Raw genomic sequence first — 15,807 nt, 5'->3', positions numbered from 1 at the left:
TATCTTATTTTATATTTCTATTTATACACTAGCTAGCTAGTGAGTGTTACAGTCATGTGACAACTTGTATTAGCAAAATGTGTCTACAGCTGACTAGACGATATTGTCCCTTTCACCACAGCCAAACCCCCTGCCTCACTACGCCACCCACCCCCCCACACACCACCAAGCACATACCCCCAGCTACTCCTGAACATAGCTAAACAAAGACTGTACCACACAAGAAATTAGGGTCAAGCAGTTATCCAATCAGATCTTCATTCACGGTATCCATATACAAACGTAAGATGACAATGAACTAAAGACACACCAGCACCTCATAACTAATCACTAGTAAGATGGTGATTGTAGCATAGCACTAATAACTAATTGAGTTCAAATGCAAACTGGGGAAACACATTTATTCCCAAATTAAAGCTAAATTACTGGTAGTTGAGAATATATCGAAGATACACTTTTAACCAATCATTAATCAGCTTCCACATAATGGAACTCTATTTGAATTAGATATTTGAGAAATGACAAATAAATAGTTTAAATGATTCAATCTTGCTCACTGGCAGTTGAAATGTTGATGCTGGACAATTTTAAAGTAAGATATCATAAACTATTCAAATACATTTACAAAACAGTGTTAAGGTCATTTTATACATTGTACAGCCACTAAATCATAGATTGTATAGAAATAAAACAATGTATTGTTGACTAAACTAATAAATACCAAAATGGTCCAGACCTGCCCTGAATATACAGTCATATTATGGAATAAGACACAGCAAAGCTAAAACTTGTACTAAATATTTGGTGACTGATGTCATGAGTATACAGTGTAATAAGAAAATAAGCAGCAGCTGTTAGTTGAAATACCTAGGTTGTTATGGTTGCATAATTTGGCAGGACACTGAATAAGAGAAGTTTGATTCAAACACAACTTTTTATTAGAAACTGCTAATCATTTTATGGTGACCTAAAAAATTTGAAATTTAACAATTAATTGCTTTCTTTTATTTATTAATCCCCCTCCCCCAATGTTCAGAACTTTTTTGTTTGGCCATTGAATCACTTATCTGATCATTGTCTGCATGTGTTAAACATAATATGGTAGATGATCATAGCCAGCTTTCCCCTTTACCCGGCAAATTTATCTGGGATGGCGACAGCTGGGAAAATTATATTAAAGCAATTGCTAGTAAGACTATAAGAGAAAAACTTCAACATTATCAGAGTTCTTATTTTGTAGATGTTGATGAAGCAGTGGATAATTTCAATTTAATTATTATTAATGCAGCAAATAGTTTTCTTAAAGTTATCAATCCCAAAATTAACAAAAAAGTTAATAAACCAAAACGTAAAAAGTGGTTTGACAATGATGTCAGTGAGGTAAGAAGAAACCTAATTAAATATTCACATTTATTAGACAAGTTTCCTAAGAACAATAGTATTAGACAAGAACAATATAAAATTAATAAAAAATACAAGTATCTAATTAAGAATAAAAAAAGGAATCTAAAGCTTATTTATGTAATAAAATCGTTATGCTTAAGGAGTATAATCGTAAGTGTTTCTGGAAGTTACTTGAGGAACTTGGTGATTTAGAAAAAAACCCACAAAAGCATAACAACATCAGTGTAGAGTCATGGTTAAATCACTTTATATGTTTAAATAATAAAGTTAACGTTGAAGATAAAAGCTTCTCACAGACTATTCTAAATAATATTAGTACAGTAAAACCTGTCAAAACCGACCATGACTGGGACTGGGATCTATGGTCGGTTTTCAGAAGGAGTCATTTTATTCAGGGTTAGCGTAACTCAATTCGATTGAAACAACAATTACATGTGCTGTAAACACGGGACAAATGAAAGACACCGGAGTTTGCCTCCGATGATTATATTTACATTTATTGTATTGTTTCAATAAAATAATTTACCAAACAAGACAAGAATATTATGATATGTACATAAAATCAATAAATATTAAAATAACTGTTCGAACAGACCGGGTAAGTATCACGTATCTTAACTGGAGGCGTCCATTTTGAATGACATCACAACGTAAGTTCACGTGAGCTACATGTAATTATCATAATTTATGCAGACAGTTGATTTTGCTGTTAAGTCAATTAATTAAATTACGATGTAAAAAAATCATCAAGTTTTGACTGCTTTAAAGAATATCTTTTTTCAACAATTTTGTTTTCCGTTCGAATTTTGAGATCTTGGATATCTGTCAAGTTACTGGAGTCTTTGTTCATTGCGAAGTTCTGTAATCTTGTCAAAATGTCTAGCACACCTGGGCTAGCACATCACCATGCGTCAAATCACTGTCATTGTGGGGGTCGATAATTTGACTGTCGTTGCAATTTATGTCATCGTTGTTTGTAGATTCCCTTCTTTGTCTGCAATAAAATTCTCAACAATATGTTGCTCTCTCTCGCCGTCATACGTCGCTACACTGTGTTTAAAGCTTGGATTGTTTGTTATATGCTGATGACTTGCTATTGTTTTCTACAACCCAAGAGGGGTTACAAAAGTGCATTGATGCAGTCCAAAATTACTGTAACAATTGGCATTTAAAAGTAAATATTAACAAAAGCAAAATCATTATTTTTAATGGACTAGGTAAAAATTCAAACAAATGATAAGTTTCATAATGCTATGTCTAGGCTACGGGACAAAGCACAGAAAGCACGTTTAAGATGTACAAAATGCTTTGGATCAGTGAGGAATGTTATTCTGTTAGTCTGGCTAAAAAACTATTTAACTCTATTATCAAACCCACAGCTTTATATGGGGCTGATGTGTGGGGAGGGGTTATGCTGAACATTTACAAGGGGTCTGGTAAAAATAAATGTACAGTCAACAATTGTAACTTTGAAACAAAACTTTTCTTAGATAAACTAATTCCAGAAAAACTTCACATTAAATTCTGTAAAAGAGTTCTGGGTGTGCACAGGAAAACATCTAATGACCCATGTAGAGGTGAATTAGGTCAATATCCACTTATATTGGATATTTGGAAATATTATCAAAGACTACCGGTAGTATGTAAAAAAAAAAATAATTATCAAAAACTTTTGCATGACCCATGGCTTAACTTTATCCAAAATTTACTAGTCATAACAGATCTAACTAATTCAGACCCACATCAGAATAATTTTTGTGATATTTTTAAAGAGAAGCTCAAATGTTTGTATCGTATGAAGTGGAAAAACAATTTGTTGAACAATTGTAAGCTTGACTTTTATAGGTGTTCAAATGAAAATTTTAAATTTGAGAATTATTTAGAAAAAAATAAAAATAAAAATCGTAGAATAGTTTATACTAAATTTAGAACTTTGGCACATTCTCTTCCCATTGAATCCGGTAAACATAAAGGCATTTTGAAAGAAAACAGGCTATGTAATCTCCATGAATGCAATGAAGTAGGGGATGAGAAACATTACATTTTATATTGTAATAATTGTCAAATCAAAGAACAAAGATCTAGATTCCTTGCAGCTTTATACATCTATACCCCAAAGCTGGAAGATTTTAGCATGGATGAATTATTTCCTATTATTGTTTCAAGTAATGATTTTTTCATTCTTAGCATTTTTGCAAAATATATTTTCTATATTTGATGGATGTGAATAATTCAAAATATAGAAAATATATTTGTAAATTAAGAATTAGTGACCATCAGCTTATGATTGAGAAAGGGAGGTATACTAGACCAAAAACAAAACTGGAACACAGAATCTGCACAAGATGTGACAATAACTCAGTTGAGGATGAGTACCATTACATTATGGACTGCCCACAGCACAATAAAATGAGGCAGATACTTTTTACAGACTTACATAAGGATAATCCTAATTTTACATCAATGGATCATCCCGATAAATTTCTTAACATTATGACAAACATCCACATTAAGCTTGGTGTGTTTATAATGCAAACAGGTGTGTATTAATAAAACACCTGATTCTGCACTACCTTTTAATTGCCTTTTAATTAATCTGTTATTTTAATTTTTTGATTATCCTTTTTACTTTTTTTTTTTATTTCACTTGACTATGTTCATCTTCTATAGAAAGAATAATGTCAATAAAGTTATCTTATCTTATCTTATATTCTTGATATGTTTTAGTACTGTAAGTTTTTGTTGGCATGAGTGTTTTGTTTTGTTACTGTTATTTTTTTACTGTACTCAAGACTACATTGTTACGTTCCAAATAAAAAATCTATCTATCAAGAATATAGAAAATAAATTTTGCAAAAATGCAAAATATTTGTATTTGTTCTATGAGTAGTATATTATATTATATTATATTATATTATATTATATTATATTATATTATATTATATGAGTAGTAGGGGAATTTACCGGCGACTGACTAACTATGCCGATCCCACTTTAGGTAATTTTTTATTATCCAGGAAACGTTCCGAGCGCCTGTGGTCAGATCTGGATGCGATAAATGGCACGAGAACTTACCGCTGTGTTCCACTTCCTGTACGGACAGCTGGACACCGGCGATATCAGCTGCTATCGCTATTTTCAAGTAATGTTGATTTCCTCGATCACAATATAGCTTCATAACTGTCATTTCAGGAGTCTGGTAGTTATTTAATAACAACACGGAAATTATTTACTATAAATTTCGGTACTCTTACAACACGCTGGTTCGTTGACTTTTCAACCGGAAGTAAAGCTTTAAGTTGTTGTTATCGTTGTCGTAGATGGCGTATTTTGCAGTAACCCAGCAACAAGCAGGTTGACGAAAAACGCAGTGTGCGTGTTAGTTTTTTGTTTCGTCGAAATATAGTAAAATAGACAACGACCAAAATTGTAAATGATATAACTGTGAATTTCGTAAAGGCATAAACGGCTTTTATGAAAATTTATAAAATATTGTAAAAATATTGTGATTGGCTTGGTTATTTTCAACCGTCATTTGAAATTTACAGAAAAGTAAACAGTCCCTCTGCACGGGGGGAGGTGTTAGGGGCGTCGCCCCGCAAAAAATCAAGCTGAAACCCTTTGTGTCAGCAAAATTTTACTCTGAAAATGCAGGAAATAGCGTTTCGGAGGTTAAATTTCAAAATTGTGCCGCCGCCTCTGCTCTGTAAACTGTTCATTAACTGAAATCAAACGTACGTGTTTGTGTGGTATCGGGAGCGGTAAATGTTTATCAAATAAAAATCTATTTCGACAACACAATTACTGACACCATTTTACTGGGTTTTAGGTTCACGAACGTGGAACAGTGAGTTCTAATGTTATTTTTCTTACATGTTGTCACAAGGTTCCAAAATACATATGTAATTTCAGATCATAGTAATGTAATTATTATAAAATTAATTCCATGAAGCATGCAAATTTGCAATGATAAATATAACCTGGGCAGAATAATCCCAGCAACGAATTGTGTTGAGTACGTGGGACGTCGATTCCCCACTCAAGGTGAAATGCACGTGCGTCTGCTAATTTTAAGTGGAGTAATAAGGACGCCACCAATGTCAACGAACCAACTAATTGCTTACTGAAAAGGATCTACATGCTAATTGTCTGTTATGCTAATTCATGCATGGTATTTAATGAATGGAAAATCTATTGTCAACGTCTTTCCTGCCACGCAGTTGCTGAGTGTGCACATCATTCGTACGTCGGAAGGCCCGGCTCTATTATCCTTTGTTAAGAAATCGCCATGGATGCAGTCTTCTAGTGGATGTCACCAATGGTTCTGCGAGCTGAGTACATTTCCTAGAAACTGACGCATTACTCTAAACCACATTGCCAAGAAGCCTTTGGTTCGTCGAGTGTAACCGGTTCAATGCTCCGTTGCCAGCTGGAATAGGGCGTGTCCATCTCCACTTCGACAGCGTGCACAGCAGGTCTACGCTTCCACATGAACTGTACTGTCGACATGGTATGCATAATGATTATTTCAGAATTATTTTAGAGTCGTAGTGTGTTATTTTGTTCAATGCTTTGTTGGGTTTCATACTTTTGCCAACTGTGGTATGAACGGTTCACTTAGTTGAAACACCAAATAGTTTTGTTAAATTTTACATATTTTTCTTACTTTTGGCTCCACATACTCCAGTCACTTGTCACTCGTGACTGGAGCTTGGAGCTGTGTGTATATATCAGTTGTTCCGTATATGCCCGCTTTGTATTATTCCCCCTTTATTTATAGTTGTGTTATTAAATATTGAGTTGAAAGTTTATATATCTTCGTGTTGTCATTGCAAGCGTGTGTGTCGAATTTGTGTACATTTCCAAACCTGGTCACCCCAATAAATGGGTAAAGAACCCATAACACAAGGCAAGGCCTTATGGTTCTCATTTGGCTACCATTATTAATTAACTGAAAACAAGCCTTGTGACACATGTAAAACTTGGCGTATTTTACTTAACACCCAAAATAGCGAAATTAAAACCCAATGCTGGGATATATACTAATTTCATGTACTATATTTGATTTCATTATTATTAAATTCATCTTATTTTGTATTATAATAACTATGGGACTGAGAAGAAAATTTAATTATATTTAAGGATTCTGCGATTGCAAAAAACAGATTATGATTATGTTTTCGCTTGATTTATGTAAGATGCGAGTCTTTTCAAGCTAGGCATTTATGACGATTTTAGCGAATTCCGAAGATTATATTTATAATTTCAACCGACAGAGCTACGAAATCCAGCTTATGCAAGACAAACTACGAGTTGAAAAAAGACGGTCGTTTTATTTACGTATATCTATAGGTAGTTTTGTTATCGCTATATTTGCAAGTAAAACATGTTATGAACACTTACGTTGAATGAGTTGGGACTTCGTCTTGCTTGGCTGATACCGCTTACACGTAGAGATACCGGTTTCGACCCAAGGAATACACATTAGTTCATTACAGATAGTCTGATCCCGGCAATTATAGAAGAGTAGCATTATCGAGCTACTTAGGCAAACTTTACACTGTATTTTTAAATAACAGGCTAGTAGACTACTTGGAAACTAAACAAATTTACTCCCAATTTAAATTTGGCTTCCACAAGAACAGGAGAACAACCGATATTTATTTTAAAAATAAATTATCGATAGATATGTATATTATCGATTCCGCATGCGTTTGAAATCGAGAAATTGGCCGAGGAAGGTATAGACATGAGTTCAGTTCCGTTCATTTTACAGGTGATACCACCACCCGAACTTACTCGTGCACAAATACACTGTATGTAGTATGTAGAGCTTCACTCCCTGTGATAGGATTTGAGTAGACTATACCGGAACAGAGCCAAGCAAATCAGTTGTAGGAAAAACACGATGTTTTTTTTTATTATGAGGTATTAGGATAAGTCCAAGTTGGGTAGCGTGTATCTTAGTCACAAATGCACACCCAGGGAGGCTAACACGTTTGCTTGGTTTGTAGTTTTTCAACGTTAATTGATTGAAAGCCGTTCAGAATAGAGTTATATAAAAATTGTGTAGTCGCCGTGGCATAGTTTGTTATGTGAGGTTTGTTAGCAAGCAAGTTTACAAGTCTCCGTGGCCATAACTACTGGTACCTCTTGACACGAATCCCACTGAGGGAAAGGTCACTGAGACAATTGATGCAGTATATAATGTGATTGATTAATGTCACGTGACACATATATTGCGCAGCTCGACAACGTCTGATAGATAACAGAAAGTAATTCGACATTTCTGTTTCTTCTATTTTTATTTTGTATTGTTTGAGCGTAGGTTCCCCCTATAGTAAGAATTTCCCATTCTTACTCAGAGATACCTGTTGATTTGTATGTGTATTCCTACCATAGAGGGCGTGAACGTTGTGGTATGTTTATAATATCATAAATACCTGTCTGATAAGACATGATTATATTCGTCAATCATTAACCAATTCTTACAGCATTGTTATAAATACGACATACATTAAATAAGTTTACATAGAGACCACAGCCAGCTGACTTCGCAACATCTCATCTGTTCACCGCTTCCTCGTCAACGTCGCTTCGTCGTAGACCCGCTTAACGCCTGTGATCTTCACGTTCGCTGGTGACTGAATCCGAACACACCCAACACACAAACGGTGAGTTTTATTTTAGTTTAATTAACTAATTAGGGATAAGAATAATAATATTTAGCCTTTTCAGATTATGATTATGTTTTGGCTTGAGTTATGTATGATGTGAGTCTTTTCACGCTAGGCATTTATGACGATTTTAGCGAATTCCGAAGATTATATTTATAATTTCAACCGACAGAGCTACGAAACCCAGCTTATGCAAGACAAACTACGAGTTGAAAAAAGACAGTCGTTTTATTTACGTATATCTATAGGTCGTTTTGTTATCGCTATATTTGCAAGTAAAACATGTTATGAACACGTACGTTGAATGAGTTGGGACTTCGTCTTGCTTGGCTGATACCGCTTACACGTAGAGATACCGGTTTCGACCCAAGGAATACACATTAGTTCATTAGATAGTCTGATCCAGGCAAGTATAAAAGAGTAGCATTATCGAGCTACTTAGGCAAACTTTACACTGTATTTTTAAATAACAGGCTAGTAGACTACTTGGAAACTAAACAAATTTACTCCCAATTTAAATTTGGCTTCCACAAGAACAGGAGAACAACTGATTTTTATTTATTTTAAAAATAAATTATCGATAGATATGTATATATATGTATATTATCGATTCCGCATGCGTTTGAAATCGAGAAATTGGCCGAGGAAGGTATAGACATGAGTTCAGTTCCGTTCATTTTACAGGTGATACCACCACCCGAACTTACTCGTGCACAAATACACTGTATGTAGTATGTAGAGCTTAACTCCCTGGGATAGGATTTGAGTAGACTATACCGGAACAGAGCCAAGCAAATCAGTTGTAGGAAAAACACGATGTTTTTTTTTTATTATGAGGTATTAAGATAAGTCCAAGTTGAGTAGCGTGTATCTTAGTCACAAATGCACGCCCAGGGAGGCTAACACGTTTGCTTGGTTTGTAATTTTTCAACGTTAATTGATTGAAAAGCGTTCAGAATAGAGTGATATGAAAATTGTGTAGCCGCCGTGGCGCAGTTTGTTATGTGAGATTTGTTAGCAAGCAAGTTTACAAGTCCCCGTGGCCATAACTACTGGTACCTCTTGACACGAATCCTACAAAGGGAAATGTCACTGAGACGACGGAGACAATATGTGCCGTAAATAACGTGATTGATTGATTTCACGTGACAAACATATTGCGTAGCTAGGACAACGACTGATATATAACAGAAAGATAAGCGACATTTTTATTTCTTCTAATTTCATTATGTATTGTTTGAGCTAGGTTTGCCCCCCTCCCATAGTAAGAATTTCCTAAACCAAATCATAGACACCTGTTGATTTGTATGTGTATTCCCACCATAGAGGGCGATATAATAACTCAATAAAACTACCAATTGCAAAGCCGCCAATCAAGGCGTCGTAATAGCGACGTCATTTTATTAAAATTCTGATTTTTGTGATCCACTCTGAATGTTGTGATATATTTATAATGTCATAAATACTTGTCTGATTAGACAAGGTTATATTCGTCAATCATTAACCAATTCTTACAGCGTTGCTATAAATACGAGTAAACATTGAACCTTTCAGATGTGACCAAGTCAGTTGTCGGTGGTCTCTATGTAAACTTATTTCAATGTAAAATCACAGTCCCTCTAGAGGGACTGTGGTAAAATGTAGTGGTGTAGATTTTGTTTCAGAACAGAAATATAAGGGCATTGGCGTAGCTTTGAAGTCGGGGGAAATATCGTACCTCGCTTGGCCTTAATTTAGGTTCCATAGATGCTAGTAACAAGAAACTTGTGGATATGAAACAACAATAGTATGGTAACAATGTTGTTTTATAAGTGATACGATTCCGTATGCGTTTGCAATCGAGAAATTGACAAACATAGGTATACACGTGAGTTCAGTGCCGTTCATTTTAGAGCTGCTACTACCACCCGATTTCATTTAAATCTGCCAGCATGTAAGAATTAAGTCTCACTGTTAAAATATTCCAGTTTAGGAATAAAATTCTCTGTCAGGTCTGTGACGTCAGATATAAATTCATACATGCGATTGTGCAAATAGAACTGACAGGTTGGGTTGTCTTTAGAAAAGCAGACTACAGTTTATTGATCATGTGATAACAATGTCGTCATTATGTTCTATTGTTATAGGTGGTGCTGTTGTACTCGTCGTTATAGTAACACTGATAAGTCATGACTTCATTGGCGCCGACATGTTCAGGTTACCCTGCATCACAAGTGCATCACCCTGCATTACAAGTGCAACTACCTAACACAAATCAGTACTTTGTTACTACGCCTTCTAACATACAGTGGAATAAATGTTCACGGTTGTCTAAACAGAGACAACAGAACTTATCTCACAAAAATCGCACAACAATTCCAAATGACATTGCAGAGCTTTCTGAACTGAAAGAACTGGACTTATCTCACCGAAATCTCACAACAATTCCATGTGACATTACAAAGCTTTCTAAACTGGAACTATTGGACTTATCTCACAACAATCTCACAACAATTGAAAATGACATTGCAGAGCTTTCTGAACTGAAAGTACTGACCTTATCTCACAACAATCTCACAACAATTCCATTTGGCATTACAAAGCTTTCTAAACTGAAACTATTGGACTTATCTCACAACAATCTCACAACAATTCCACATTACTTTGAATTACTTTCTCAACGGATGTGCCTGTTGCTGGACAACAACCCATGGAACGATTTACCTCTGTCGTTGAGAAGACTAAACAATGAGACGATTGGGTCGGACGATATGGCAACTCCAGGTGAATGCATTAAACAATGAAAATAAACAAATGTTGAGCATGTGGCTAAATTAAAATATTCTTAAGAATGAGAAAAATGAATAAATAACAAAAAATTAAATGAAAGTGAGATACAAAAAGTTATGAATTTGGAGAGGTCCCACGTGACTTCACGAATACTACAATTTTTATTTTGTTCAAAGATTGATTTCATCTATTGCCTTTATCAAAAATAAAATGCACAGGCAGTGTAAGTTTCACCATGTTTTTTATAAAAATGTGAATATAATGTTATACTGAAAACAATTACACAACACATTTAATCAAAGTAGACGTGTATTATCGTCAGCATTGCCATTGACATTAACAATTCTTGTTGATATGACAACTCGAGTAAATTGTTAATCTTTCTCTAACTTTAATTTACTATGAGCTAATAGCAGTTAAGTTTGGTATATCTTTGTGGAAACATTGTTGGTAATGTTCCTCAGACAGGATTAGTTTGACCTATCTATGTCTCTGAATAAAAACATAGAACCAACAAAAGCGTAATTGGGCGCATTTGCTTAGCTTGAAAGTAAAGAAAAAATACACTTATATTAAGAATGTGGGAAATTAGTAACTTTAATTATTTATCTATCTATATCCTGCTTCACGTTGTTTTTGACTCCCTTGAGCAAAGCACACAATGGGAGTCTTAGCGGTTTGTGCATGGGTGTGTGTATGGGCATGTCTTCCTATCAAAGTGACGCCAAATCCATGGACGCACACCCACAAAGTGACGCGAGGCCCTACATTGTGATACCCCCTGAATATTTTCATAATTTATATTAATATTTAATCGACTTTAAATCAAGTTTGTGAAGCTTAGGTTTAGTATCGGGTGAAGGTATGGTTCAGTTTATATTGATATTAATATAAATATACCATACCTTCCCCCTAATACTAAATCTAAGCTTCGCCACATTTCTATGTTTAGTAACGGGATATTCAACTTTTATTTATATAAACTTAATTAAAACGCAATTCTACATTGTATTGCATTGTAATTTTATTTAATTAAACTTAATTAAAACACAACCTTAGGTGGGAACGCGTTTTAATAGAGTTCATATCGCAACTATATTAAAAGTTAATTCAACTATGTAAAAGTTAATCCAATGTGTGTCATTACAATGACTGTAAGATATGCATGAATGGTGTGCGTTCCACTGATACCTCAAGAACCAATAATCGGATTTCAATAAAACTTGGTACATAAATGCTCTGGGGAAATGCTCAGACCTGATTAGCTTTCGGTTAAAATCCGTGTATATTAATTACATAATTTGCATATTAATTGCTCAAAAATTTTAGTTATTTATTGTATGCAATTAATATATAACACCGTTGAAGTCATTTGGAATATTTATTTTATTTATTGCTTACTCAATATTTTTATAGGAAGCATACAAGAGTCAAGTGCAGCAAAGGAACCTATTTGTCCATATCTTATTGATGAATCCTTGACCGGGCAATATGTTGCTGGAGTGTTTGATTCTTCTGGTGGTTGTTTGGTTTTACCGCAAACTGGAGCAAAACTGTGCATTCCTCCAGGGGCTATAAAAGAAGGACATCGTCAGCCTATATATATGTTTGTCACTTATGAAAATGAATATCAGCCTCAATTAGAATCAAATGAAATTGCTGTTACCCCTACTATATTTTGCGGTCCGAATGGTTACCAATTTGAGAAATGTGTTTATTTAAGTATGACTTGTCAGCCAGGGACGGGAGTGGATGTAAAGTCGTTAAATTTTTGTTTTACATCTACTGAAATTGATCAAAAACCTGTCTGGGTGAAAGATCAACACGATTTTTCAACATTAATAGATCAAAACAATATTACACTAATCACATGCGATTTCAGAGGAGTTAAAATTACAGCACGTACAGATAGAAAATGGTTTGGTGATTGGCTTAGTGTTTTATTTGGTATTTGGCATGTTGTTACAACACGTTCAGATGGTGAATGGTTTAATCTTAGTGTTTTATTTGGTGTTTGGCTTGTTGTTACAACACGTCCATATGAAGAATGGTTTAGTAGTTGGTTTAGTAGTTGGCTTAGTAGTTGGCTTAGTAGTTGGCTTGGTATTTGGCTTAGTGTTTTACTTAGTATTTGGCTTGTTGTTTGGTTTGTTGTTTGGTTTATTAGTTTGTTTAGTGGTTGGTTTACCGGAAAGACACAAGATTGTATTGAACTGCATTTATTTCTTCAGAAATGTAGAGACGTTGTGAAATTACGAATACATGGCACACCTCTTGGCATCGACTGGGTAAGGACCTATAATATAGTTCATGTCGTCAATCAAATTCCTACCACTAGTTATTTAAATTAGACAAAGTGGGTCACAAAATAATTATACTACAATAATGCTTATTCGTTATTTTTTGAAAACCGATTTACTAGATACTTATTTTGGTGTAATCATGCAAATGAATTATTTTAATCATTTATTTGTAGCAATGCAACTCAAAGGAGACATCATTATCAGAACGACGAGTGGCACATTCAAAAAAAATCACTCTACATAATGGTAACACGGATGATGCACATGTGACATGTAAAACCCATGATGGTTGGTTAATTTTATCTGAGGAACGTGATTCCAAGGTATTTATCATGTTATTGTCATGTTAGTCCATAATTGGCATATTATTATATTGGCAATACATCTTGGGGATGTGAATTAGTAATATTTGGTTTCATATGATTTGCCTAACAATTATACCCATAATTATATTTCATATTGAATATTGACAAATGGTCAAATGTACATTTCTTTACAGACATTGGAATTAAACTGCCAACAAGTTTTGGAAACAGGATCTGACTATGTAGAGTTTGTATGTGAAAATTCAAATACAAGTACGAACCGAAAATTTATATGTGATGTTACAATACAGCAAGAAGAAGGGGAGTCTGTAAAATTTACTGTATATGAAAATTTTGATGATGTGAGTGGCACCACAATTATCATATGTGATGCAATAACGGATCATGACAATAAGTGATGGAACTATATATATATATATTAAATCTTCCACTGACTTGATATGTCTGTCACATATAGTAATAATATTTGGATACATGACTAAAAATACCGGTATATAATGTTTTTCTTTTCTTCATTTTCAATCTCAATTGGCCATTAATACTTAAACAAAATGAATATTTTCACCTGCTAGGAGAAATCTATTGCACCATCTCGAAAAATTTTTCTTGAAGTTGCAATTTGTACATCGCTTGACAAAAACGATAGATGGAGGCAGCTTTTACATAAACTTGGTGTACACGAAAGGAACTTGCATAAAGTTAAAGGAAGTCCAACATGTCATATATTGAACTCATGGAAAACTATGAAGGAGGCTGACTGTGACAAGAAGTTGAAAGTTCTGCAAGAATTTCTTGAAGAAACAGATCCAGAATTAGCACAAGAGTTTAAACGTAAATTAAAAGGTGAATATGCGAATTGAAACAGTTTAAAATAATATAATGCAATAAACATGTTTCATGAAAAGTGATAATAGGTGTTTATTATAGGTATATGTCATATTATTGGAAGATGTCCAGTGTACATTAATACACGAATGTTACTGACAGTATTACTTACATTCAGTAAGTGTCTACAGAAACATAATTTGTCAGTATCTGTGCTGTCCCATTTTTTATTTGTACATACACCCCTTAACTCTCTTTGATGATATGATATTGCATATATTTTCTTTCATGTTTCTTTGTTGGAGTTTATATAATAAACCTGTATTCCATAAGGTATCAAAACATTTTCTCAGATCAATAAAACAATTCTTGGTCATAGTATGGAGTGCAAAAAATTGATCTGTTGTTTTGTGTTTTCTTACTGATATGGGATCTGAAACATTTTGAATTTTCTTTATATTTTGTTGATGAAATTCCAGAATGTTTTTTGGGTCACTTTCTTTGTCTAGTTCATGTTGTATGACTCCTTTTAGTGTAGGGCAAATATATCACAATTGTGGAATGATTGTACGACAGTTTGTATCATTTTGATGGCATGTTTAATAAAAGTTAGTTTAGACTTATGCTTCATTTGTAAAGCATTTCATAGTTCAATATCCTAATCTGTCATATCAATAAACATTTTCAAGTTCCAAGAGCCAAAGTTTCTGTTCGCTTGAATGTTTATTATTGTCACTATAGATTTCTTAAATGAAGGTGCCTCTTCGTCAACGAATACAGAAGATTCAAGAAAAACGGAATTCAAAGCAATGCTCTTCAATATAGCAAGGGAAATAGGTAAATTTGTAATTACATTTGCTTATCAAAATTCTATGTTTCAACTTTAAATGTTCATCATGTTACTAAATAGTGAGTATATCCGCCAAATATAAAACATCATTCTCATTTCATATAAAGTATATTTTATTTAGCCATTTCATACATTACTAGATTTAAGGGAATCGACACTGATATTTACCATGCTTGTATTGACTTGTGTCACTTTTTACAGATGACCTGAAATTATTGAAAGAGCAATGTGTTTATGATCTAATACCAAAGGGGGATTTAAAGAAAATGGAAACTGTATCTGAAGTGTTTCAATCTTTGCGTGAACAAACCAAAATCAGCGTTAACAACACAGAATTGTTGGAAACATTATTAAAGAATATAAGGAGGAATGATCTGGTGGAGACATTTGTAGTGCCATTTAAGAATGGATGTTAAAGGTGAATATTGTCTGAAACTAGAACATCAGATATTATTTTCAATTGATTAAATCAATTATTTCATTGATGACTGCTTTAAATTTGTTCTAGTTGTCAGATTTATGGAAGTGGACCAATTCATTGTGAAAGATGTGACTGGAGCCAAGTTATCTCTTTTTGATTTATATGGTTGTTGACAAACAAGGAATGTGTGGATTGTTGAGAACTAGAGCAGCACATTTCATCACTTGGTGAT

At 34.0% G+C, this 15,807-nt stretch overlaps 1 protein-coding gene and 1 long non-coding RNA gene across 2 annotated transcripts in view; one reads left to right on the top strand and one right to left on the bottom strand.

Moving 5' to 3' along the window:
• Positions 1 to 4,544, bottom strand: part of LOC102809999 (uncharacterized) — a 160,817-nt gene extending 156,273 nt beyond the window's left edge. Inside the window, exon 1 of the long non-coding RNA XR_014927937.1 lies at positions 4,480 to 4,544. This is a non-coding gene — a long non-coding RNA (uncharacterized LOC102809999). The remainder of the gene's footprint in view (positions 1 to 4,479) is intronic.
• Positions 4,545 to 13,435: 8,891 nt separating this feature from the next.
• On the top strand, positions 13,436 to 15,570 carry LOC100376582 (uncharacterized). The gene is made up of 5 exons (XM_085494456.1): positions 13,436 to 13,441; positions 13,653 to 13,820; positions 14,052 to 14,322; positions 15,046 to 15,141; positions 15,356 to 15,570. Exons 1-5 carry the CDS (start codon positions 13,436 to 13,438, stop codon positions 15,568 to 15,570), a joined length of 756 nt encoding a protein of 251 aa, XP_085350582.1.
• The last annotated feature ends 237 nt before the right edge of the window (positions 15,571 to 15,807 follow it).

Source organism: Saccoglossus kowalevskii, chromosome 20, assembly GCF_978046115.1.
Source record: "Saccoglossus kowalevskii chromosome 20, keSacKowa6.1, whole genome shotgun sequence".
NCBI classification, from domain to species: domain Eukaryota; kingdom Metazoa; phylum Hemichordata; class Enteropneusta; family Harrimaniidae; genus Saccoglossus; species Saccoglossus kowalevskii.
This window is presented reverse-complemented; position numbering and strand designations above follow the sequence as displayed.